Genomic DNA, 23495 nt, shown 5'->3' on the forward strand with positions numbered 1-23495 from the left:
AGCCACACAGCTAGGAGTTGAGAGAGTCAGGTTTGTGGAGTTCTGTGGTCTGGGTCTGAAGACTGTCACTGAGCATTAAATGTACCTGAGGGCTGTATGCTTCACCTCAACTTTACCCAGTGCTGGGAGAGACTCACTGTGGGCCAGGCCACTTAAGATGAGCAGACACAGAGCCACCATCCCAAAACATGTGGCCTAATGCAGGCAGACAGATAACAATAACTCCCATAACTCCGTGTGTCAGCACTGTCAGGCTGGAAGAGACGGCCTTGAAGGATTCCTGACGCTGGGGTGGGGGGTGCTGTTGGGGTCCTGGGACAGATTTCCCAGACATGACACACTGCATGGTGGATGGGAGGAGGGCATTCCTGGCCGAGGGCCCAGCCTGGGCAAAGTACAGTAGGGCTGAAGCATGCCAGTGTTTGGGGGTATGACCAGGGTGGGTCCTCAGGGAACGTGGGGGCCAGGCCTGGTGTGCTGATCCCCACTAATCCAAACAGCCATGGCGTGTCCTTGGCACCATCTGCTCGGTGGACACCAGCTGCAGCACTGCCTGTGCCAAACCCCTTCTCCGGGCCACCGATGCAGAGATGCACGCAGTACTTTCCACCCCATGGACAGCATCCTGGCGCCCTGACCCCAGTGGGAACACCGAGACACCAACTGATCCGCGGTGGTTATAAAGACCTGCTGTGGGGCACCAGAGAAAAAACATGGCCTTTGGGCACATTTGGAGATGGGAATTCTTGGTGCCGGGAGCCAACCCTTTCTGGGCCTCAAATCTCCACCTGTAAAATGGGTCACCTCACAGAGGTGAGCTGGATATGCAAGCCATTCGTCTTAGACTCACAAGCTGCCCTGTGCATTGGTCTTCTCTCTTTCCCCAGCTCCGGAGTCAGGGTGGGGTGAGGAGGAGCAGTGGGAGTTGGGAGGGGAGAAGGGAAGGGGAGACCGGCTCAGCCTCTGGTCCCTCCAGGTCCCTCCAGGCCAGGGGATCCGCCTCTGAGAGCCCCTCGGCCCCGGGAGTGGAGGGCTGCCCCGGCCACGGCCACGCAGGGGTTAACCAGCTTCAGGTGTGGGAGGAGAAGCTGGGGGTGAGGACTCCTTGGCAGGTGCTCCCTCCACCCAGAAGGCTCTAGCCCGCCCTGAGCCCGTGGCCCGGGGGCCTGGCGCTGCTGCTCCTCGGAGCAGTAGTTACATAAGGATGTCCCGAAGTCCCCGGGAGCGCGGCTGCCTTTGTTGCTGCGATCCGCCTGGGCGGCAGCGGCCCCATCAGTATTAATAAACCGATCACTCAAAAGGGCAGGCTGGGCTTTTTCTATGTAGATTTGGGCTGGGGCACCTCGGAAGGAAGAGTCAACACGGCCCGCTCCGGCACCCTCCCCCCGCAGCCCCCTCCCCCCTGGATCAGCCCTCAGGCCACAAGACCAGCAAACACGATGATTCCAGAACCCTGGCTGTGGGTTCCAGGCCCTTCCCTTCCGCTTCAAAGCTGGGAAATCTGGCAGAGGGAGACTGGTGAGCCTACCTGTAAAATGGGCCCAAGAAGGCCGAAGAAGCGGTAGTTTCAATCAGACAATCTTCAGCGGGGGGCCTTGCAAATTCTAAAGCCAGGGTTGAGGAGCATCAGCGGGAGGGCCCCTGGGACTGCAGAGTGTGCCCCGAGACTCCCTCCTTCCCTCCCTCCCTTCCTCCTGACTTCCCGGCTGGAATGAGAATTTGCAACTCTAACCTGCTCCCTACAACCCAGCTTTGAGAACCACCTCTCCTGAGTGCTGTTTAGGAATTCGAATCTGCTGGCAGCCAGGGCAGCCCCCTTGTCCCAAAGTTGAATGACTACATTGTGGGGGGGGAGGGGCACTGCTTTGCAGGAGGGTGGGCCATCCTTGAGGGAGTCAGCAGCACAGCCAGAGCCATCTGGGGCACTGAGCCAGACTACCTGGGGTTCCCGTCTTGACTTCAGTGCTTTCCAGAGTGTGGCCTTGAGCAAATTTTGTAACTCAGTGAGTCTCAGTTTCCTCATCTATAAAATGGAGCTAAGAAAGGTACCAACGTCCTGAGATTTATTGCGATTAAGTACCTAGAATGTGCCCAGACCGGTGCCTGGCACACTGTTGAGATGATGGGGGTATGGTACCCAGGTGGCCCAGCAGCCCCTTGGGCTGGGGGCAGGTGAGGCGCTGGCCACAGCCCTAGCTGGCCACCCAGGGTCCAAGGCTCTGACCTCACAGCCCAGAGTGGCTGCTGTCGGCTCTCACTGTGATGCAGCCCTGAGGTCTACCTTCTGCTGCCCCCTACCCTCAGCAATTCTTTTCTCCATCAGGATTCACCCTTGGAGAGTCTGACCCGCCCTGAGGCTCTTGCTTGGCTCGCAGAAGGGTCAGCTGTACCCACAAGGGATAGTCCACACCCTAACCTGAGCTTTGGGGGTGTCCTGGGCTTCAGATTCAAGGCCCCCAGACATCCCCCTCACTCTCTGGGCTGGAGGGAGGTGGAGGATGGCTTTCCTGCAGACAGTCATGTGTACCCCCTGCACCCCCACTCACTGCCATTGCCACGCATTCATTCTTCATTGAGTCAATGAACATTTATTGAGCGCTACTGTGAGCCAGGCCCCAGGCTCAGGACTAACATAATCCTCCAAGTACCCTGACAGTCATCATGATTCTCCTCTTTCCACTGGGCAGATGAAGAAACTGAGGCTCAGAGAGGCCGAGAAAGTCATCCAAGACCCCAGAGCTAGTCAGCAGAGGACCAGGGTCTTGTGCCTACGTCTGGGACGGCCTGAGTCCCAAGTCCTGCTGGTACCTGCCCTCCAGAGCTCACCCTCCCTGGCAGCAGGAAAGGGCGGGCTGGGGTCCTCTGGCCCCCCCAGCTGTACCACCCTTACTGTGGGAAGGGCTGACCCCATGGCTTCCACCCCCACCCTGATGGGCTGTCGCTCCGCTCCCACAGGTGAGGAGCTGAGACAGCCAGCAGCCTGGCTTGTGGCAGTGAGGATGATTCATCATCGGAGGGAGGGAGGCCTCCAGGGAGCAGGGTGGAGGGAAGGAGGCCTGGGTAGTCTCCAGGGGCTGGAGGTGGGGGCCGGGCAGTGTAGGGGAGTCCCGCCTCATTGGGCCTGATCCTGTAGCTGTTCCTCTTTGTCCCCAAAGTGTGCTCACCCCGTGACCACCCGCAGTGGCCAGGAAACCCCCAGGGGTCCTACCAGGCCAGCTCTCTAACAGGGGAGGAAGCTCTAGAGGAAGTGAGGGGAACCAGGAAGGGGAACCTGTAGGAGTTAGGAGAGCCTAACTCTTCTGCCTCCCTCTCCAGAACAGCGGCCCTATCAACCTGGTCCAAAGCGGTCCTCCTCCTGGCAGCTTCAACTAGCCGTGGCTTGACAACTTTCTTACCCCAGAGCTACCTTTTCTGGTTTAGGAAGCACCGCACCTCCAGGGTCCCTCTCCCTCTCTCCTTCTGGCTGCTACTAATATCAACAAGGGTCCCTGTTCTTGCTTATCATGTGTCTTCATTGTTCAATTCCCAGGGACCCCTAGGAAGTCAGCTCCACCCATCTCCCTATTTTACAGACCAGGAAGCTGAGGCTCAGAGAAATGAAAGCACTGGCCCATGATCCATAAATAGGATTTGAACCCAGGTCTATCAGCTCTAAAACCCCTGGGTTCAACCGCAGGGGCCTCTGACAACATCCTTTTCCTTTCTATGCCCTGCTCCCCATCCCCAGGGAGTGGGGTGTATGTGTGTGGGTCACTGCTGAGCCCAGGCCCCAGGCCCAAAGATGGGCATTCCCCCAGCTTTTCTCCTCCCCCTCCAGCTCCCCAGGGAGCAGCACTAGTCCTACTGCCACATCTTTGAAATCCAGCTGCACTTGCATTCCTCCTCAGGGATTTGCAATCCACAAGTGATTTTTGGCCGCAGACACTGGCATTTCCGGTGCCCACGCCACCCTCCAGCCACACACCCACCCATATGCCACCAATCGGTGCAAGTGTGGGCGTGTGCACACACAGGCACTGTGAATGTGCTGCCGCCCCCGCTGAGGGGGATCTGGAGGGGAGTGACCCTCCCCCCCCAGTCTCCACCTCCACACCCACCCCACTCCTCCCTCCTGGGGCTCTGAGGGACAATTTCACAAAGAGAATCCCAGGAAGCATGATAGTAATCAGAATGAGCATTTCCAGCAAATCTTTCTCATCTAATCTCTCCCGTGACACTGATGAGCTCCTGGAGGCAGGTGTTTTTATATTTCCATTTCTCGGGTGCAGCAGAGGGTCACACAGCTAGTTAGGAGTGGAGCTGGGACCCCAGCCCCCTTATCTCATCCTCTCTGCTAATGCTCCTTCTCTTGAGCTGCAAATAATGGTGACAGCTCATGGTCAGCAGGTGCCAGCACCTGTTCTTGCCCAGCTGGACCGTGTTCTTGCTTAGCACTCGACGGATGCCAGTTTCTGTCTCAGGACAGCCCAGCAAGGTGAACTTTTTTATGTCCAGTGAAAGGATGAGGTACAGAGAAGTTAAGAGCAGAATGGCAGTCTAAGGAATGTTCCTGAACTAGATGCCCATCACTTTAGAAAACTATAGGAAGGAAGAGAGCAAGAGCTTCTAAGGGCACTTAGGGAGTGTGGATGCTGGGGTGGGTGGGGTTGGGGGGAGTGGATAGCTCTTCCGTCTCCCCCTCCCCCTGCTCCCCCCCATTCCAGCCCTTTGCCTGTTGTCCTGAGCTGTCTCCACAGCTGCTGTGTGTTCATCTCTCTCCCTGTGGCTGTGAGCTCCCCAAGGACAGGGACTGGGTCCTGTTGGCCACTGGGGTTCCAGCACCCAGCACCTTGCCTGGCACACAGGAAGGGCCCAGCTAAGACTACCTCCTTCATGAGGATGGGGGGACAGCCTGTGCTCCCGGGCTCCCCACTGATGGACTTGGGAGACAGAGAGAACACAGAAGACATGCAGGACTCAAAGGTTATCCACATCCTATGCCACCCAAGGTGTGGATCAGTCCCTCCTCTAGCCCCCCTCATTGGCTCTTCCCTGGCTTCTCCTTGCATGCTGCTAGTGACAGGGTGCTCACCACTACTAAGGCAGCACCTTCCACGTTGGAGATCTTGGGGTGATTGTTACAGAGTCCCTCCTATGTAAGGTCAGGCTCTTGGGTGTATACAGTGGTCACTCCAGGGGCAGCACTGGCAATGTCTCCATGCCAAGGAGGGTGATCAGAGGTGAAATTGCACACTAGCGAGGCCAGGGCCTCCCCGCAGCAACCCGGAGCCCTGCATGCTGGGAAGACAGAAGAGGCAACAAATGAATCCAGCCTCCCAGCTTGAGCCAGCTCTGCTGAGGCAGCGAGCTGAGACTGGGTTGTTGGAAAGACTATTCTGGAGCCTCGAGTCCGGTGGATCCTGGGTCTGTGCTTCACCCAACACACTTAGGAGCACTCCTGATCTGTGGTTGTAGCCATTCATTCATTCACTTACCCATTCGTTATTGGCCGTCAGGGACAAGAGTGCTTTGGCTGGAAGCGGGGATGGTGGCCCTGTGGGCCACCGAGTCGTTTCCTTGCTAATCTGGACGGCTCAGAGTCACTGAGAGGGCCCTCTGTGAGCCAAGTACTGTTCGTTCACTTCCTCGTAAAGGGCACAGCCTCTCCCGCCCAGTCCCAGCTCTGGGGAGGGCAGTGAAAGTCTCCTTGGCAAACAGTCAGTGCTCAATATGTGCTCGCTGCTGCTGCTGCTGCTCCACAACAAACAGGGGCAGTTCCTACTACGGGTCACCCCCATTTTGTAGGCAGAGGCAACAAGCCTGTAGAGAGATTAATGACGTAATTTGTGCAAGGCCACAGTCCCCAAATGGCTGAGCCAGGATGTGAACCCCGGCGGTCTAGGCTCCCAGCCTGCTTGATTAACCCTTCAGGGACTGGTGCAGAACGAGCTCGGACCCGGAGTCAAAATGCCCACCTAGCTGGGGACCGGGGGCAACTACTCACCTCACCGCCGTCTGCTCTATTTACTTATCTTGTGAAATGGAGCGTGTCATCAACCTTGCCTTTCTGTCCCCACCTCCCACACTCCCATCAGATAAAGATGAAGAGAGCCAGGCATTTTTTTCTCAGAAGGAGGGTGCAGGGTGGTGGGGTTGGGGGTGGGAGGCACATTACTGGTCCCAGGGGGTTTGAGTGAGCCCAGGGCTGGTGGGGGCGTTGTTTGTAGGAGCCTGGTTCTTTTAGGCAGACAGGTTCCCGGAGAGCCTCCAGGACCCCCCAAACCACACCCTCCCCCCTCACTCCCCCAGGATGTGCAGAGATAAAAGGTCTCACAACTGTGCCCCCTACCACCTGTCCAAGAGCCCCGGATACGATCTTTTTTTTTTTTTTTTTATGATAGTCACAGAGAGAGAGAGAGAGAGAGAGAGAGAGAGAGAGAGAGAGAGGCAGAGACATAGGCAGAGGGAGAAGCAGGCTCCATGCACTGGGAGCCCGACGTGGGATTCGATCCCGGGTCTCCAGGATCGCGCCCTGGGCCAAAGGCAGGCGCCAAACCGCTGCGCCACCCAGAGATCCCCCCGGATAAGATCTTAGTCCCGTTGACAGCACAGTTCACAGCAACATCCCGGAGAGACCAGATTTCAGCGCGGAGGATGAAGAAGGGGGTGTGTGTATGTGGAGGGGGTGGGTGTCGTATGGGGGCGGGGAGAGAAGGGTGGGTCTAGGCTGACAGCCCAAATCAAAAGTCACTGACCATCATCTGTAAAGGGGGATTAATCATGCCGCTTTCGTGGGTTGTGTGAGAACCAGAGGAGTTAATGCTCGCAGCTCCTTGAGCACACGGTGCCTGGCACGGAGCGGGCGCTCAGCAGATGGTGACCACTGTTGTCACTGTGTTCCCTACACACTCGGGTATCTACCAGCCAAAGCAGTCCCTTCCATTTTAGACACTGGCCTAGGCCCCAGGGGATACCCCGAGGATATTTAAGACCGTGTGGCGTGCCAACCTATGGGGGTGTTGAGAGTCTCACGGAAGGGGCGCCGTCTTCGGAACTTGCCAAGGAAAGTCTTCCCGGGCGGCGGGGCCCTGGGCCGGGATTCTCCAGCGCCTTCTCCCGGGCGTGAGCGCGCCCCCCACAGGCAGTCCCCGGGAAGGCCTCGGCCGGGGAGCCCCGGCGCCCGGCGGCCCCAGCCCCCGCCCCCCGCCCCCCGCCCGGCGGCCACCCTCGGGGGCGAGGCAGCCGGCGCGTGGGAGGGGACGGCGCGCCATTGGCTTGCGCGCGGGACCGGGAGGAGGGACCAGCGCGGGCCGCCAGACTCGGGCAAACCCCGGCCGCGCAGGACGCCGCGCGCAGCCCCGCCGGCCCGGCCCTGCCCTGCCCTGCCCTGCCCTGCCCCGCGCGGGCGGCGCGATGTGAGGTCCCGAGGGCCCGCGTCCCCGGCCCGCCAGCTCCGCGCAGCGCCCGCGCCAGCATGCGCTAGGAACGTAAGTTCTGGTCCCCGCCGCCCCCGAGCCCCGCGCGCTCCCTCCCGCCGCCGGCCGGTGCCTGCGCAGCGCGGCGCAGCCCGGCCCCGCGGGACCGCGGCGGACCTGGGACCCCGTGCGCGCCAGCCGGACGCCCCGGGGCCCCTCGGCCGGGATGAGGCCGGGACTCCGGGGCCCCCTCCCCGCGCCCCGCCCCCCCCACCCCCGGCGCAGCCCCGCAGCCCCTCGGGGCGCCTCCCTCGGCGCTCTCCACTCGCCGCCCTTCCCCGTGCCTCGGTTTCCCCCTCTCCCCCGGCTGCCTCCCTGCGCTGGCTCCTCGCCGTTGGACTGTTTATTTCGCCCTTGCTCCCCCCGCACCCCCCCCCCCCCCCGCTTGGGAGCAAGGGAGAAAGAGGCAACAGCAGTTTCTGTCTCCCCGGGGTCTGACTGCGGTCCCCGCGCTCGGAGCCGGGTCCCCTCCCCCCATCGCCATTGTTCCCGGTCCGAGGAGTGCGCGGCACAAACTTGCGAGCGCCCCTCCGCCCCTCCTTGTGTCCTCGCCCCCGCAGGGCCGCGGGCCGCCGTGGCGGGGTTCCCGCTGGCCGGACCCGCTGGTTCGGCGGGGGGGGGGGGCGCCCAGCAGCCCGGAGCTCCCCGCTGCGGGGCCCCGGCTCCCGAGCCCGGGTCTCAGAAAGTGGGTGCGTGCTTGGAGCTAGGAGATAAAGGGCGCGGTGGAGGAGGAAGACGAAGCCGGACTGGGGGAGACCCCGGGCCTCCGGGCCGGGGAGGGAGGGAGGCCGAAGCCGCCGCCGCGGCTGAGCCCCAGTGGTTGGGTGGGAGGTCGGGGAAGCGCAGGTGGAGGCGGATCCCCCCGCCCCGGGCTCCCCCGAAGTCGCGCGCTCGGCAGGAAAGGGCCGCGCGGGCTGGGGCTCCCTGCCCTGGGCAAAGCCCTCGCACCCCTCCCGGGCTGGGGTCTGTCGAGGAACAGCGAGAACCCCGCGCGCATCCCGGCGCGCCCCGCTGGCTCGGCGCTGGCCCGGCGTCCCCTCGCTCCGCCTCCGCCCCCGCCCGGCCCCGGGCTCCCGCCGCCCCCTCGCGGCCCGGGGAGCGGGGTTCTTCTCTGTCGCCAGGTGGGCGGGGGCAGGAGCGGGGCGGAGGCCGGGAGCCCGGCGCCGCCGGCAAGGCCGCCCCCCCCCCCCCCCCCCCCCCGCCCCGCGCTTCCTGGGTGATTTCCTTCAGACAAACTTTTCCTGGTGGGGCGGTCCTGCGGGGAGATCGGGGAGATCGCGGCGCCGCACAGAAGCCCAGCCCAACCCGGCCGCCCCCTGGACCTGCGCCTCCGGTGGCCCGTGTAAGGGGGGCCACCACCCTGTGCAGACCCCGTCTTCCTGCAGCCCAAAGACCCGGGGCGCACAGAGCGGGTGGGGTGGGAGGGGAAGGACACCCGGGAAGGGACACCGTCCTTTCCTTAGCAGAAGCCTCCAGCTGAGCCCCACACTCAGCCCGGGAGGAGGAAAGCTTTCTCTTGTGGGGTTAGGAAATAGGGCACTGTGTACTCACTCTCCAGGTCTCAGCTATTCCGTCTATAAAATGGGCCGTCTTATTCCTGAGGTCCCCTCTGGCCCCTTTATCCCGGGAGCAAGCTGTCTTGGCTTCTTTTTTTCTGCCCACATGCTGTAGGTCTAATCAGTCCTTCCAAATTTGGAGTGGAGGGCCGAGGCCCAAAGCCCTTCACCCACGGATGGCTGTCAGCACCTGCTAGATCCCTGCCCCCAGGCTCCAGCTGTAGCTTCTCCAGCTCTGTGCTCAGCTGCCTCCTCCCCCCTCAAATCTTAGGATGCCCCCCCCCACCTCCCAGAAAGGGCCTGCCCCTAGCTGTGGGAGGGTAGGAAAACAATGAAATGAGCAGTGACCCTGGATATACATAGTTCTAGACTGTTCTTTCGCTGATTGAACAAATTGTTTGTGGGCCCTATACCAAAGGTGGTTTAGTGAGCCAAGTGCCAGACACAGTTCCGGGCACTGGGAGACAGCTGCAAACAAAACAAAGTGTCATGGAGCTGAACTTAAATGATGGAGGGACAAATAATTTATATAGTGTATTGTGAGGTGAGGTTGGGGTGAGGGAGTTGAGTATCAGGCGTGTTGAAGTCAAGGGGCGGGGGTTGGCCTTCCTGAGGAGGTGACTTTGGAGCCAAGGCTTTGAAAGAGTAAACTGTGGGCAGCCCTGGTGGCTCAGCGGTTTAATGCCGCCTTCAGCCCAGGACATGATCCTGGAGACCCAGGATCAATCCCATGTTGAATTCCCAGCATGGAGCCTCCTTCTCCCTCTGCCTATGTCTCTGCCTCTCTCTCTCTCTCTCTCTCTCTCTCTTTCTCTCATGAATAAATAAATAAAATCTTAAAAAAAAAAAGAAAGAAAGAGTAAACTGTGGGGATAGCTTGGGGAAATAAAGATCCTACAGATAACAGCCTGTGCAAAGGTCCTGAGGCTGGAATGTGTCCACCATACTTGAGATCAACAGTAAGGAGTTTGTGTGGCTTGGGTGGAGTGAGGCGGTAGGGCAGAGATAGGAGGCAAGGCTGGCTGAAAAGGGACGAAGCGTGTCCTTTTCACAGATGAGGGAAGTGATGCTCAGAAACGGCATGTCAGTTCCAAGCAGCAGTGGCAGCGGCAGGGCGGGGTGCCTGACGTTCTGATGCCTGACCCATACTGCTTTCACTTCGCCCTGCATCTCAGCTACTCCCTGGCAATGCTGGTTTGTATCGTTGCCAGGGTCAGGCCTGGCCTGACAGGGAGGGGAGCCACCCAGGCTTAGTACCTCAGGGGTTTCATATCCCTGCCACCTGCTGTCAGCCCCCTCCGGGATTCTCCCTGCCTGTCCATTGTGAGCGCCTCAGGGCAGCATCTTCCTCCTGCCCCAGAATGACCCATATTTCCTTTCCATTTCCTTCTTATGGCCACCCCTTGCAAATGCTCCATTCCCTATCCTCATGTAGCCCCTTGAAAGGGGCTGAAGCTCTGGTATGGTCAAGGGAGAAACTGAGGCAAAGAAGCTGAGTCTCCTAGTCTGAGAATAACAGCAGCGTTATTACTGAACGTTCACTATAAAACAGGTACCTTTCTAGATGTTTTTATGCATCTTCTCATCAGTGGGTGTTAGGTGTCCTTATTAAACCTAGTTCACAGGTCAGGAAACTGAGGCCCAGAGAGGCAGTATCACTGGCCCGAGGCCATGCAGCTAATAAATGGTAGAAATGGGATTTAAGCACAGGCCTTTTGAGTCCTGACTTACTCCTTTGACCCTGAGCCAGATCCCCAGACCCTGGGGGAGATGGTCAGTCCTGGACTGTAGTTCTGGCCCACAGCATCCTGGGAGAAGTACAGGGACCCTTCTTCCTGCCTCCCCCAGCCCACCCAGAAGACAGATCACCCCTTGCTTCTGGAAAAGTTGGCTCCAAATGCCGGAGCATCCCTGCAAGGAAGCCCCCCGCCCCGGCCCCCCTCTTGTCCTCCCCTTTCAGGGGTTTGGAGAGAGGTGGGGGGAATGGCGTGTGTCTCTTGCCCCCTCACCAGAGCTCTGGCCCCGTGGCGACCAGAAGCCAGGCTGTCCCCATGGTCATGGCCTCATGGGCTCGGAAGCACCAGCTGCCTTTGAGGGCTCTGATGCTGTCACCGGGCTGGTGGGGAGGCAGGCCCATTCCCGGCTGGAAAAGGACAGAAATTCCCCATGTGCTCTGCCCTCTGTGACAGTGGGGACAGGGAAGACCCTCCTTCTGGTGACAGCTGAGGGGCGACGGATGGCCCTCAGGGGGCTGAATTCCCCTTGCACACAGCAGCCTCAGGCCCCGGGGTGGGCGTGGGGGGGGAGGGGTGGCCCAGGGATGTCCCCTCCTCATCCTCTGCTCTGCTCTGCTCTGCTCCTTTTATTTCTGGTCCCTGAGGCTCTGGAGATGTTTGTTTTGTGATGAAAGTTTGGGCTTCCCTCTGCCATTCTGGAAATCAGGCATCTTTGAAAAAGAAAGAGAACTCGCAGATAAATCATGTGTCCCCAGGGGCAGCCAGGCCGCTGGAGCTGTGCCACTGGAGTGTGGATTCAGAAGCCACATCCTGAAGATCACAGCCGGAGGGCCCCAGAGACCACACTCCTGGTGTTTGCAGATGCGGAGACCAAGTCCCCAAGTCGGCCTCTGCTTTCGCCAGGGAAGCAGAATCTCTGGTGTCCTCGGCTGTCCTGTGTCCCCGTGCGTGACTCAGGGCTCCGCTGCCAGCTCCCACATTCCTGGAGGTTCCTGGAAATGGGACGTGGAGGCCCTTTCTTGACGACGACGTAGGAGTTTCGTCTCAGGGTCTAAGATCTGTCACCCCAGCAGGGCTCGCATCGTGCTCCCCCCTTCTTCCCCCCGCCAGCTCTCCCGTCATCCTGCCCCCCTTGCATCCACCGTTGGTGACTCGGGGCACAGAGATGGATGATGCCGCCCGCCCTCGACTGGCTCACCGTCTACTTGAGACACGGGGCTGACTCAGACAGGCTCGGCCTTTAGAATAACCGAGCTCTCGAGGGACACACCGCAAGGAAGCTCTGCTGCATGCAGCCTCGCCCTGGCTTTGTGCCTTCGCCTGCCGTGACCCACATGACCAAAGCCACTGTGATGACGTCAGTAGAGATGATGTCGGTAACGCATCGGTTAGGCCCCCTTTGTGTCCTGTGACTTCCTAGTTTCGCTGTTATTCCGCCACCAACCCGGCAAGTCAGGCATCGCGACCCCCATTTACGGTGCAGGAACGGAGGAGGGTCTGAAAGGTTGATCTGCCCAAAGGCCCAGGGCTAGAAACCAACATGGGTCCCTTCACCCCCCACCCCACGCCTCTCCAGTACAGCCCTGGGGATGGGAGATTCACCCGGCCCGAGGGCTCAGGCTGGGGGCTCTGGGCTGGGGGCCTTTAGGGAGCCCCTCGGCCACGGAGCTGATGGGCCGCCCCAGGGAGGGACCCACGGGGTGGATGATTGGGGCTCTGGACCCTCTAGCCTCCCTGGCCTCCTTGCCTCCCTTTCTCTGTGACCAGCCGGAGGCTCCTTCTCTCGCTGCCCCCTCTCTTGGCGCTGCCCTGTCCCACACCCCGTTTCCAGCTATTTTGCACCAATGTGATAAGAGAACAATGGGCCTCCTGCAGCCCTTCCCTGGTCCTGCTGGAATCACAGGGCCTTCACCCAAGGGAGGCTAGACCCCAGGAAGGAGGGAGTTCAGATGCTGGCAGCCGGCCAGGGACTTTCAAGGGGCGATGTGAGGAGAAAGGTGGTGTAGGGCTTCGTTCTCAGAGGTTCTCAGAGGTTCGGCTCACCACCCAGCTCCCTGCCCCTGCACACACACACCCGCCCTTCTCAGGATATCCATTTAAAGCGCGGTCAGCTCGGTTCCAATTTCAGCTCAGCCGCTTACCCTGCGAAGCTTGAATAAGTCACTCGGGCCTTCGTTTTTTTATCGGGAGAGTGGAGGTGACAACACAGCCATTCTCATAGGGTTGTCGTGGGGGCTGCAGAGGATTCCTGGTCTGGAAGTACCTGTTCCCTGCCTCCAACCCTGGGGTGGGTGCTCTTGGGGGCAGTTCCTACCAGACGGGGAAGGACAGGTGCACCGTCCCTCCAGCAGAAGGTCTTGTTTGAAAAGGAAGTGGCTGTGACGCTCAGCGACAGTGACTCCCCCCTGAATCACCGGGAGGCTCGGCAGCTGGTGGGCGAGCTGGGCCCCAGGCCCCCTTCGTTCCCCCTCCCACTCCCCACTGCTGGTCAGGTTTCTAAGCCAGCCCTCATGGGCACAGTCTCCATGCAGTCCGACTGTTTCTATGGAAACCGGGCTTCCTGGGAAGGCTACAGGGGGGTTGGGAGAGGTCCTTTAGGACCAGCCCCCTCTGATCTGCCGCCAGGGCAGGGCCTTGGCAGCTGCCCAATGAGCAGTGTCGCTAATTGCTGTCCTGTATGGAGCACACAGCAGGTGCCAGGCCCCTCGGCCGCCTTCGCCCAGTGCCTTCATCACAGCCCTGTGAGGTAAAAAATAGTTCTGTGGTTTCACAAAGGAAGAAATGGAAGCTCAGAGTGGTTAGGAAACTTTCTTGAGGTCGCAGACAAGTAAGAGAAAGAATTGAGGTTTGAGCTCAAGTTTGCCTAGTTATTAAGGCTATGCAGCCACGATGAGCCTCTCTGTCCCTGGCCTGTGTCTAGTTGTGCCCCCCTCTGTGCTGCTGCCACTCGGAGCTCTTTGGGGATGTTCTTGTTGGCCACAGATGTTCCTGCACTTGAAGGAGGGGCGGGTGGGGGCCTAGGGGGTGCATGCTGCAGGGAGTCAGACCTTGGCCAGCCGTCGGGTACGGGGCGGGGGGCTCTCCACACCTTCCCCAACTCACTACTTGGTCACAGGTATTTGGTGAGCTCCTCACATGCCAGGAAGTTTGTCCCAGGCCCAGTGAGCAAGACCTAGGGAGTCCCCTACCCAGGGGTGCTTGCCTTCTAGTGGTGGCTGCAAGTATCTGAGGAGGCCATGGTGATGTCTCACTGCACGTGCTCCTCCAGTTCTGACCCCCCCCCCCAATTTCCTGGGCCACCCCACATGCCAGACCCTTCACCAAGAGCATTTGTACCCACTCTCCTATGTCTTCAGCATCCTAGACCCGCTTGTCTGAGGCCACTGGCCGGTAGGAGATGTCACCTTTGAACCAAGTGCCGCCTGACTGCAAAGCCCCTTCCCTGGACTCCTCTGCCACCAGCTCATATGTGGCCTGGGGCCAAGCCTGCCCTCTCTGGGCCTCAACTTGCTGCCTTGTCCAGTGTGTGTTTGGAGCAGAGCCTCCCCTGGGGCCCTGGCACTAACTGAGTGTGATCCTGGATGTCCTGGCTGGGACTGGGAGGCCTGCTCCCCATAGCCCAACTCGCACTCATTCGCCTGCGCTGACCAACTGCCCACCTCGTGCAGAGGTCCAGTGGGGAGCTTCTTGGACAAGATAACAGCACTGCTTTCAGGTCACTGGGTCACCGGGAGCCCGAGTGCCCGTGATGTGACTGCGAGCATGGGCTGGAAGTGGCCAGTGGCTAAGCACGCTGAGACCCACGGAAGTCCAGGGGAGGGAGGGAGAGGCTGTGTCCTGGGAAGGCCCTGAAGAACTAGGAGCATCGAGGTGGGGGGAGCAGAGGGAGAGGAGGACCTTCCTGGCAGCAGTGGTTCCTAAGTGAAAACAATCATTAAGAAGGACAGAAACTCTGTTATTAAATACATACACATGAGAAAAAAAAAGGATAGTGACTTACTGGCTTTATTGGGAATCGAGGTCAGAGAGGCCAGCCAGGGGCAGAAAGTAGAGGTCATGAGCTCAGGCTCTAGGGGGCCGCGGGCTGCATTATCCCTGCTCCTTGGCTGGGCAGGTTCACCTCCGCCTGCTCCTTCCTTTAGCCTCGGGCAGCCTGGCACGGGGGGTGGGGGAGCCCTGGGGGCCCTTCAGAAGGCAGCTGGCTCTGGAAAGGAAGCAACAGTCCTATCAGGCAGGTTTTTTCCATTGTGCACAGCTGAATGGCTGAATGAAGAAAGGGAAGTGGGAGTGTGTGCAGGCCGGGCACTTGGCCCCAGACCCCGCCCGTGTTCCCTCTCCTTAGCCTCCAGCACTTGCACAGAGTGAGCGTTCTTCTTAACCCCATTTCATAGGGGCAGAAACTGAGGCTGTGAGAGCGGCAGCGAGCCGCCCAAAGCCCTGCAGCTGGTGAGAGGGGAGAACCAGAATTCGAATGCACATCTGGCTCAGCCGTGATGCAGGGAGTGGAGCCAAGGGAGGTGTCCTATGTCCTCACTTAGGTTAAAATGAGGCAGGACTGAAAAACACCTGTGGAGTGGGAAGGGGAAGAAAGTTCAAGGGCAGATCCTGGGGATGGGGGGGGTGCATGTATGTGGTTTGCCCCAGGGGTAGGACATGTGGAGGGGCCAGCAGGTGCATAGGAGAACTGCAGGTGGCCTACCTACACTCCCCTGGGGGGTGGGGCACATGCTGTGGGTGAAGCAGGGACAGAACTTAGTGCTTGGAGAAGTTAGCAGTGCAGCGGCAGGGTGCAGGGGCTTCTACTCCCTGGAGGAGTTAGGGTTGCAGGGTGCAGAGGGTCCTACTACCTGGGGAAGGTAGCAGTGCAGAGGCAGGGTGCAGGGGCTCCTACTCCCTGGAGATTGCACTCTCCCTGGGAAGCCCTAGGGCCCTTTGGGGGTGGTGAGCTCCTTGCTGGGGTCTGGGCTCTGGGGGAGGCCGCAGCAGGTCCCACCAGCCCAGGTACCTGCTGGTGGTCCCCGTGGATAAAGCCTATCCCCGCTAAGCGCATCAGCTGTCTTCCTCTGTCCGACGACCCTCCCCACCAATGCCCACGCTCCGAGCGGGGGGGGGGGGTCACTGACACAGCCCGGGGCCTGGCGGGCTTGGCCTGAGTGCCAGCCTTCTGACAGGGGACTGAGATCTCTGGCTAATTGTCAGACTCTGCAAACAGCCCAGGTGTCCCACAGGTGAGTGGCTGCATCAGCAACCGGGTACGTCTGTCCCACAGAACGTGACTCTGCCATGAAGAGGAACAGGCAGGGGAAGTGCCCAGCGGCTTGGGTGAATCTCCGAGGCATTTATCGTTAGGCTGCATGGAAGAAGCGGTCTCCAGGGGCTCTAGTCTATATGATTCTGTGCATAGAGCACGTTTGAAAAAACCCCAAGCCAGAGCGACGGTCAACAGATCAGTGGGGAGGGGAGGGGAGGGAGGGGTACGGCCGGGGCAGCTGTCCCCATCTGCAGGTGGTGTTTCTCTGCATCTGCACGTGTGCTAAGAGTTCGTGGAACTGCAAACAACAACAAAAATGTCAGTTCTGCTGTATGTAAATTAAAAAATGAAAGGCCAGAGGGGGAGGCCGGAAGAGGAAGAAGGGTGAGGGCCGGGCTACCCCGTGTTTCCTTTGCTGAGGCTGGGCGAGGGGGGCCAGCCGGGGCAACCGGCGGTGGCTGGCCAGCTGTCGTGGGCCGTCTCAGGCCGGTCTGTCTGGCAGTGGGAGGGACGCCAGGCTGATTGTCGCCTCTCTCTGGAGTCACGGGAGCTGGTGGCAAGTGCTGAGGTGTGGGGACAGCGGTTGGGCCCTGGGGGGCAGGGTCATTAAGCCCTGCCTTCTCCGGTGGGGCTGGCTGCCTCCCCATCAGACGGGCCTCAGGTATTGGAGCTGCCTTTATGGCCACCACCGGCCACCTCTGTACCCCTCCGCTGGGGGGTGGGGGTGGGGAGGGGTCAGCAGAGCTACCCCTGTTTCATAGATGAGAGCCAAGGCCAGGGGGCTGGACATCGCCCCCTGGAGACCACTGAGACTGACTTGTGTGCCTACTTCCCTGCTCTACCCAAGTCTAAAGCCACATTATCCAGGGTCCCCGAAGTCTGAGTCTCGGTCCTGATTATTTGTCGGGGTGCTTTATGTTATTTTAAGACACAGGGAGGCTAGAAAACCAGAGGTGACATCTCTGTCTGTGGCTGCCCTGATCAGGGCTTGGAGGGTGAGGCTTGGCTGGGGCCACGCGCCCCTAAGTCGGCAAGCTAGACTGGGACCCGGCTCAGGCCTGGGCGGGGAGGTCCAGCAAGCCCAGCAGAGGGGCAGGTGATTTCTGAAGCTCGTCTGCACATGAGGGTAGTTTTCCCGATTTGCTGGCTGGTGGCTGTGGGCTTCTGGAGAATGGGGTGCTGGAATAAGGCATGTGGTGTGGTGGGGTGGGAGGTATGGAGTTACTCAACCCCGTCTCTGTTGAACTTTGTTGAACTTGGTTTCCTCATCTGTAGGGTGGGTGTAAATAGTTCCCACTGCATGCTAGGGTGGGGGTGTGAGAGAGGAGCCCAGTGCCCTGCCCCCCGCCCCGGCCAGCTTCTGGAAACCTTTGCCTCACTGGGGTCTATACTTCTGTCTCCTTTGTACAGCTGTTGTAGTGATCGAAGGCGAGGACCAGCAGTCAGCTCATCTGTGTCTTCCACACCAGAGCCTGGCACACAGTAGGTGCTCAAGACCTGGCCCAAGGTGGAGCTGGGGGGTGGGGGTGTGTGTGGCTGGGGATTGGGGGGGTGTGGAGGCTTGTGAGCAGACACGGGGTGGGGAAGAGGCTGGTCGTGGGTGCCCCTGGCAGGAAGGGGCACAGAGCTTCTGCCCACTTTCCTGGCTTCACTGGGTCCTGGGGCCACCCCCCTCCCCCTTCATTCGGTCCTGGCAGGTTTGAAGGATGTTGTCTGTGAGACAGGGAGGGAGGGCTTGCTGGATGGAGAGATTATCTGGGCAGATGATCAGTGGGGGTTGCTGGACCCCAGGACTTGGGCATGTCTTCCTTCTTCTGGCAAGACTGGCCTGCGCTCGTTTTCCCCGGCCTCCAGGAGCTTTGGATGTGGCCTCCACCTCGGCCCACAGACCCCTCCGGGGCCGTCTGGAAGGCTCTGTCCAGCCTGGTTCCTGGGGTCTGCCGTGTTCGTGTAGGCCAGATGGGCTCACAGAGCTGGAAGGGCTTTAGGGACCCTCCTCCACCCATTTTAGAGATGAGGAAGCTGAGGCCAGGAAGGGGGAGACTTGCCCCTTTCGCCAAATGTCTGGGCGGTTAAGGAGCTGAGTACGAAGGCTGGGTCCCCAGATCTCTCCAGACCTCAGGCCCCGGGCGCAGGTCCGGCAGGCCCTGAGGTGTGGAAGCTGGGGAGCTGTGGCTGAGGCTGGTGTCTCCCCTCAGCCCCTCCGCAGACGCCAGGCGCCAGGACGAGATGGCAGCCAAGCAGCCCCCACCTCTCATGAAGAAGCACAGCCAGACGGACCTCGTGAGCCGCCTGAAGACCCGCAAGATCCTTGGCGTGGGCGGGGAGGATGACGACGGGGAGGTGCACCGCTCCAAGGTGGGCCGAGGGGCCTCAAGCTGGCCACCCCCCGGGGAGGCGGGCCGGCCTGCGTGTGGGAGAAGAGTAGCTGCGACCTGCAGAGCTTCAAGCGCTCCAGGACTCAGCTCGCGGTTTTCTAGGAACTTAATGGAGATGTCAGGGGAATACTAACAAAAATGAAGACAGATCGTTAGAATGAATTTCATGCTTATTATGTGCTCCTTACTGCACCAATTGCTTTATAAGTACTATTAATCCTGCTAGTTCTGGGAGATAGTTATTAACCCATTGCATCGATAAGGAAACTGAGGCTCAGCGAGGTCAAGGACTTGCACAAGGCCCTACCAGTAAGTGGCAGAGCCAGGCTTTATGCCCGTGCCCAGAGCTTTTATCTTTCCTCAGCATGTTTTCAATTTCCCGTCAGCTCTGGTGTCATGAAGGGGCAGAGGGGGGTGGCCTCGGTGTGACCTTTCCAGCCTGGGTGACCCTTTGGCTAAGCAGAAGGCCCCAGGTGGATCCCTGGGCCTGCCCCTGACTCCTCTTGGTCCACAGATCAGCCAGGTCTTGGGCAACGAAATCAAGTTTGCTGTTCGGGAGCCCTTGGGGCTGAGGTGAGCATGGAGTGGGAGTTTGGGTGGGTGCGGGGTTATGGCAGGGGTGCTGCATGAGGCCCCGCCTCGTCCACTGTGCCCCGGGTGTCCTCGTGCCTGTGATTCCCTCCTATCTCATGCCCTCTGCCTTTTACCAGCCATCCCTGGACACCGTGGCTGGAGAAGGGAGGGTCCCCTGGGGCCTGGAGGTGGCAGCGGGGGGCCCTGGCCGTGACCTTTCTCTCCACGCGTCCCCAGGGTCTGGCAGTTTGCTTCTGCTGTGCTCTTCTCCGGCATTGCCATCATGGTGAGCCCCCACCCCACCTCTGGGCCCTGGGTCTGGCTCCCTGTCCTGGGATTCCTGCTGCCTCTATCTGTGTGGTCATCGTGCTGATGCCCTACCTGTCCAGTCCCAGCTCCTGATGCTCATTCCCACCCATACCCTGCATGCTCTGGAGCATCCTAGATCCCATGGTGCACGTCCCTGACTCCTTGCCCCTGGGAACCTAGAGCCTTCGGTCCTGGCACAGGGGAGTCCCGGGATGGGGGAGGGTGACAGGTAATCAAGATTCTGATGCTGGACTGCCCCAGGGGCTTCGGCCCTGCTTCTGGGGGAAGGAAGACGTCCGTAGAAGGTTTCAGCAGTGACCCCCTCCAATTTTACCCTGAACTTCCCACCCGATGCCCACAGGCCCTTGCCTTCCCTGACCAGCTCTACGATGCAGTCTTTGATGGAGCCCAGGTGACCAGCAAGACCCCCATCCGCCTCTACGGCGGTGCTCTCCTCAGTGAGTATTGCCAGGGCAGACTGGGGGTCGTGATGGGCAGCTGGGGACCAACAGGGACCAAGAGGAGCATGGGGAAGCCCTTCTTTGTGCAGGGGCTCCCCTTCCACCCCCCCCCCTTGGGGATGAGTCCATCTCCCTGGGGGTGTGCTGCCATCTTGTGGCCGCTGTTGGAATGCACCCAGTGGACTGGGCTAGGTCTCTGCCATCCACACCCCACTGGGTCACTGGGGTACAGAGATGAATGGGGCTCGGGCCCTGCCCTCCAGGGCCTCAGCCTAGAGGAGGAGGCAAAACCAACAGTGTCTGCAAAACCCCTCCCACCCCTGGGCCTCTCTTGAGCCATCCTGTTTCTTCTCTAATTTGAGTCACACCCCACGCCTGGTGGGCAGCTGACTTAACAGCTCTTAAAGGCTAGCACGGGTAGTGTCCCTCCTCTTCTCCCAAACACTCAATGGCTCCCATTTTCCTGCAGAATAAAGGCCCAGCCCCTCCACCTGGCTTTCTGGGGGGTTTTATGAGGTGGATCCAGCCTACCTTCCCAGACCTACCTCCCCCATTTCCCACTGTGGGCTCCGGACTCCAGCCACGTCTCATGATGCCCAGCCCCCCATTTCAGAAGGCCTCTGTGCCTTTGTACCGTTTCCCCAACCTTGTGCCGATGGCACTTGTACAGTCCTTCAAGGGTTTGCCTCAGTACTGGTGGGACAGGCACTGGTGGAGATTGGTGTGGCTTCAAGCACTCCACCCAGACAGTGGGACAGCTGGGGCTCTGGGGTTAGGACAGATGATGGACGGTTTTCATTGGGGGGGTGTGAGTGGACGGGGGAATGTGGAGGTGTGGGATCTTTCTCCAGGCCCAAGCTGCCTGCCCCCAGTCTGCTCTTTGGCCCCCCACCCCAGGCATCTCCCTGATTATGTGGAACGCTCTCTACACGGCTGAGAAGGTTATCATCCGATGGACTCTGCTCACTGAAGCCTGTTACTTTGGGGTCCAGTTCTTGGGTGAGTCTTGAGGTGGGCAGTGAGACAGGGAGGCTGATGGAGGGGGAGGCGCGGGCAGGGCAGCTTGGTTTCCAGGAAGTGATGAAAGTCTGTCTGCGGGGGAGGGACTCAAGTGGTCCTAATACCTGCCCGTATCTTCTTGAATGCACACGCATGCACCTCCACAGCCTCGGCCACGCACGTGCACCTGCAGCCTCATGTAACCCATCGCTCGCTGGTGTACCCAGCGCACACCCAGTCTTGCCCACACGCTCGCCCTCACCCCGGTACCTGCCACATGGGGGACAGCAGAACAGACGCGTCCGGCGGGAGCCCCCAGCTCAGCATGTCTTCCAGGGTTGGGGGTGAGGCCCGCCCCTCCTCTGACCTCTGTCCCCTCCCCGTCTTTCTCCCACAGTGGTCACTGCCACGCTAGCCGAGACGGGCCTCGTGTCCTTGGGGATCCTGCTGCTCCTGGCCAGCCGCCTCCTTTTTGTAGCCATCAGCGTTTACTACTATTACCAAGTCGGCCGGAAACCCAAGAAAGTCTAGCCACTCGCTGGGCCAGGGGCCCCTGGGGGGCAGGGAGGTCCCGGGGCCCCGGATTCCCTCTGGCTCCTGGAAGGCAGGAAGGACCCTGCCCTGTGCCAGGCCTGCCCCAGACAGGCGCGGCTGACCGCCTTCCTTTCCTCCTGAGCACCCCCAAATGCTGTGATCTCCTGGACTTTCAGGTTTGGGGAGGGACAGGGCCTTGGGACCTCTGTTCTTCACCTCACACAGTACCGCCTCCTTTTCTCGGGTCTCTTGGCCTCTGGATCCCCTGGATAGATGCCTACGGAAGAGCTTGAGTCATAGGGTCTTAGGCTAAGGCGAGGCTCCTGCTGCTTCTGCCATGAGGCCCTTCTTTCGTTTGGGAGAGGTGTGCACCGCCCCCCTGCCCTCCCTGCACCCCCACCCGATCTAGTGCCCACACAGCTGAACGTGGCTTCCGTGTACGCCTGGAAAACCTGAGAACTCGACCCCAGACTCCTCAGTGTGGGCCCTCCCCAGCTGCCGGAGCTGCCCGCTGCCCCTAAGCGCACATCCTTGCCTTTCCCATGGCCTAGTCGTGGCGCTGACTGGGGGGAGGGGGGGAATGGCTGTCTTTGAGCTGGCAACTCCCTTTGCAGCCTGTCTGTGAGGTGGGCCACCTGTAGCCAGAGCCCGGCCGGCCCCCAAGCTCGGCCACCACGGTCTGTCTCCCAGGGCCTTGCTTGAGGCTGCTCCGGCCCTTGGGGCTCCTCGGGTCCCCCCCGCTGGCCTGGGTCCAGAGGCCGCCAGCAGTCTCACCACAGGCTGGCCCTGGCAGTGAGCGCAGAAAGCACCCTATGGAGGCCCCTGTGGGGTTTGAGATGAGGAAGGAGAAGCAGTGGCATTTCCTTGTCCCTTGTCCTTCAGGGTCTGCTGTCTGCTTGGCTCTGCTCCCTCTCCTACCCTCCCCCTCTCCCTGGGGTGCAGCCCCCAAGACCTGGTGGGGTAGGACTGGGTGCCCTTCAAACTCAGCAGGAGAAATAAATAGAGATATTTCGGCAGGCCACTTCTCGTGTCCCGCACCGCGAGTGCCCTGGAGGAGGCGAAGAAGCGGCTCCCTCAGAGCTGCAGACCCCCTGCCTGTGCGCCCCCATAGCTGTCCCTCCCCAGGCCCCTTCCCTCCAGGACACAAGTAGGCACACCCGGAGTGGTGGCCCTCCTGGGGACAGGCATGGAGAAAGGCAGCCCGGGCCGCACCCTTGATTCTCACCTAAGAGTAGTGTGGTCAGCGGGGAGAGACAGATGGTCCTGAGGGAACCTTGCCCACATGGGGCCGGCTGTCCCCACAGCCACATGCTTGGTGCCCGGCAGAGCAGTGGTCTCGCTGCTGTTGCACAGCTGAGGAGAGAGGCCCAGTGGGTCGGGTGCCCACGGCTGTGCCGCTGGTGACCGGCTGAGCAGAAGGGAAAGGCTGGGCTCTGTCCTGACCCCCGACCCCTGCCTCTTCCGTCTGTGCCTCCCCCCAGAATCCAGCTGCTTGCTGACAAGCCCTGGCCAGGCGGGGCACCCACCACTGCCTTTGGGAGTTGGGGTTGGTGGCCGGCCTCCTGTCCATCTGATCCAGGCCTTTAAGGCCTGGCTCATCCTCTGATGGGTGATGGGTGGTTTGTCCTAGTCACCGGTGGGCATGGTGGGCTGGTGCCCCTGGGTGGCTGGCAGGGAAGTAGGAAGTGTGGGCTTAGCAGTCGGGCTCTGGGTGAGGCACTTGCTGGAGCCAAGCAGTCTCACCCCTGGCGGGGGTGGACTGGGGTGGGCTGGGCAGGGGGGAGGGCCACCCAGCCTTACCCCTTGGGTGGTAGTGAGGGCCTGCTGGCATGGCGCTGTCGTGACGTTCTGTGCTGCTTGCTCAGCCATCGGAGGTGGGCTCAGAGGGAGGGGGCCTGGCAAGCAGACGTAGTCTGGGGACCTGGCCGGGCTGGCGGGGAATGAAGGCCACGAGCCATTGCTGTGAAGGAGGCAGTGACAACAGGGAGGGGCACCCACATGTCTCCTGAAGAAGGCCCAGCTCTCCATCCTGAAGGTTTGGGAAGACTCCTCCCACCCTCTCCCCTGCCCATCACCTTCTACCCTCATCCCCAGAGCCCAGCACCCTCTGCCCACTTCTCGCCTCATCCCTGCACCCCCTCCACCCTCACCCCAAGCAAGACCACCTTTCTTCACAGTCACTATTTATTCTTTGTTCCTTCTTTTTGTAAGAAACAGTCACAAAAACCAGTGCAAAACCATCAG

General features: G+C 60.4%; 1 protein-coding gene across 1 annotated transcript; it reads left to right on the forward strand.

Annotated features, from left to right (window-relative positions):
• The first annotated feature begins 7296 nt into the window (after positions 1-7296).
• On the forward strand, positions 7297-23491 carry TP53I11 (tumor protein p53 inducible protein 11). Its single transcript, XM_055310747.1, has 8 exons — positions 7297-7466; positions 17408-17479; positions 18196-18355; positions 18890-18948; positions 19186-19234; positions 19619-19715; positions 20616-20717; positions 21115-23491. Exons 3-8 carry the CDS (start codon positions 18227-18229, stop codon positions 21246-21248), a joined length of 570 nt encoding a protein of 189 aa, XP_055166722.1. The 5' UTR covers positions 7297-7466; positions 17408-17479; positions 18196-18226; the 3' UTR covers positions 21249-23491.
• The last annotated feature ends 4 nt before the right edge of the window (positions 23492-23495 follow it).

Source organism: Nyctereutes procyonoides, unplaced genomic scaffold, assembly GCF_905146905.1.
Source record: "Nyctereutes procyonoides isolate TBG_1078 unplaced genomic scaffold, NYPRO_anot_genome, whole genome shotgun sequence".
Classification (NCBI taxonomy): domain Eukaryota; kingdom Metazoa; phylum Chordata; class Mammalia; order Carnivora; family Canidae; genus Nyctereutes; species Nyctereutes procyonoides.

Excerpts from the sequence above, each read along its gene's own strand:
- TP53I11 (XM_055310747.1), top strand. The coding sequence starts at position 18,227 with ATGGCAGCCAAGCAGCCCCCACCTCTCATGAAGAAGCACAGCCAGACG. Across the intron at positions 19,716-20,615 it reads CTACGGCGGTGCTCTCCTCA|GCATCTCCCTGATTATGTGG; the intron begins GTGAGTATTGCC and ends CCCCCACCCCAG. Across the intron at positions 20,718-21,114 it reads CTTTGGGGTCCAGTTCTTGG|TGGTCACTGCCACGCTAGCC; the intron begins GTGAGTCTTGAG and ends TTTCTCCCACAG.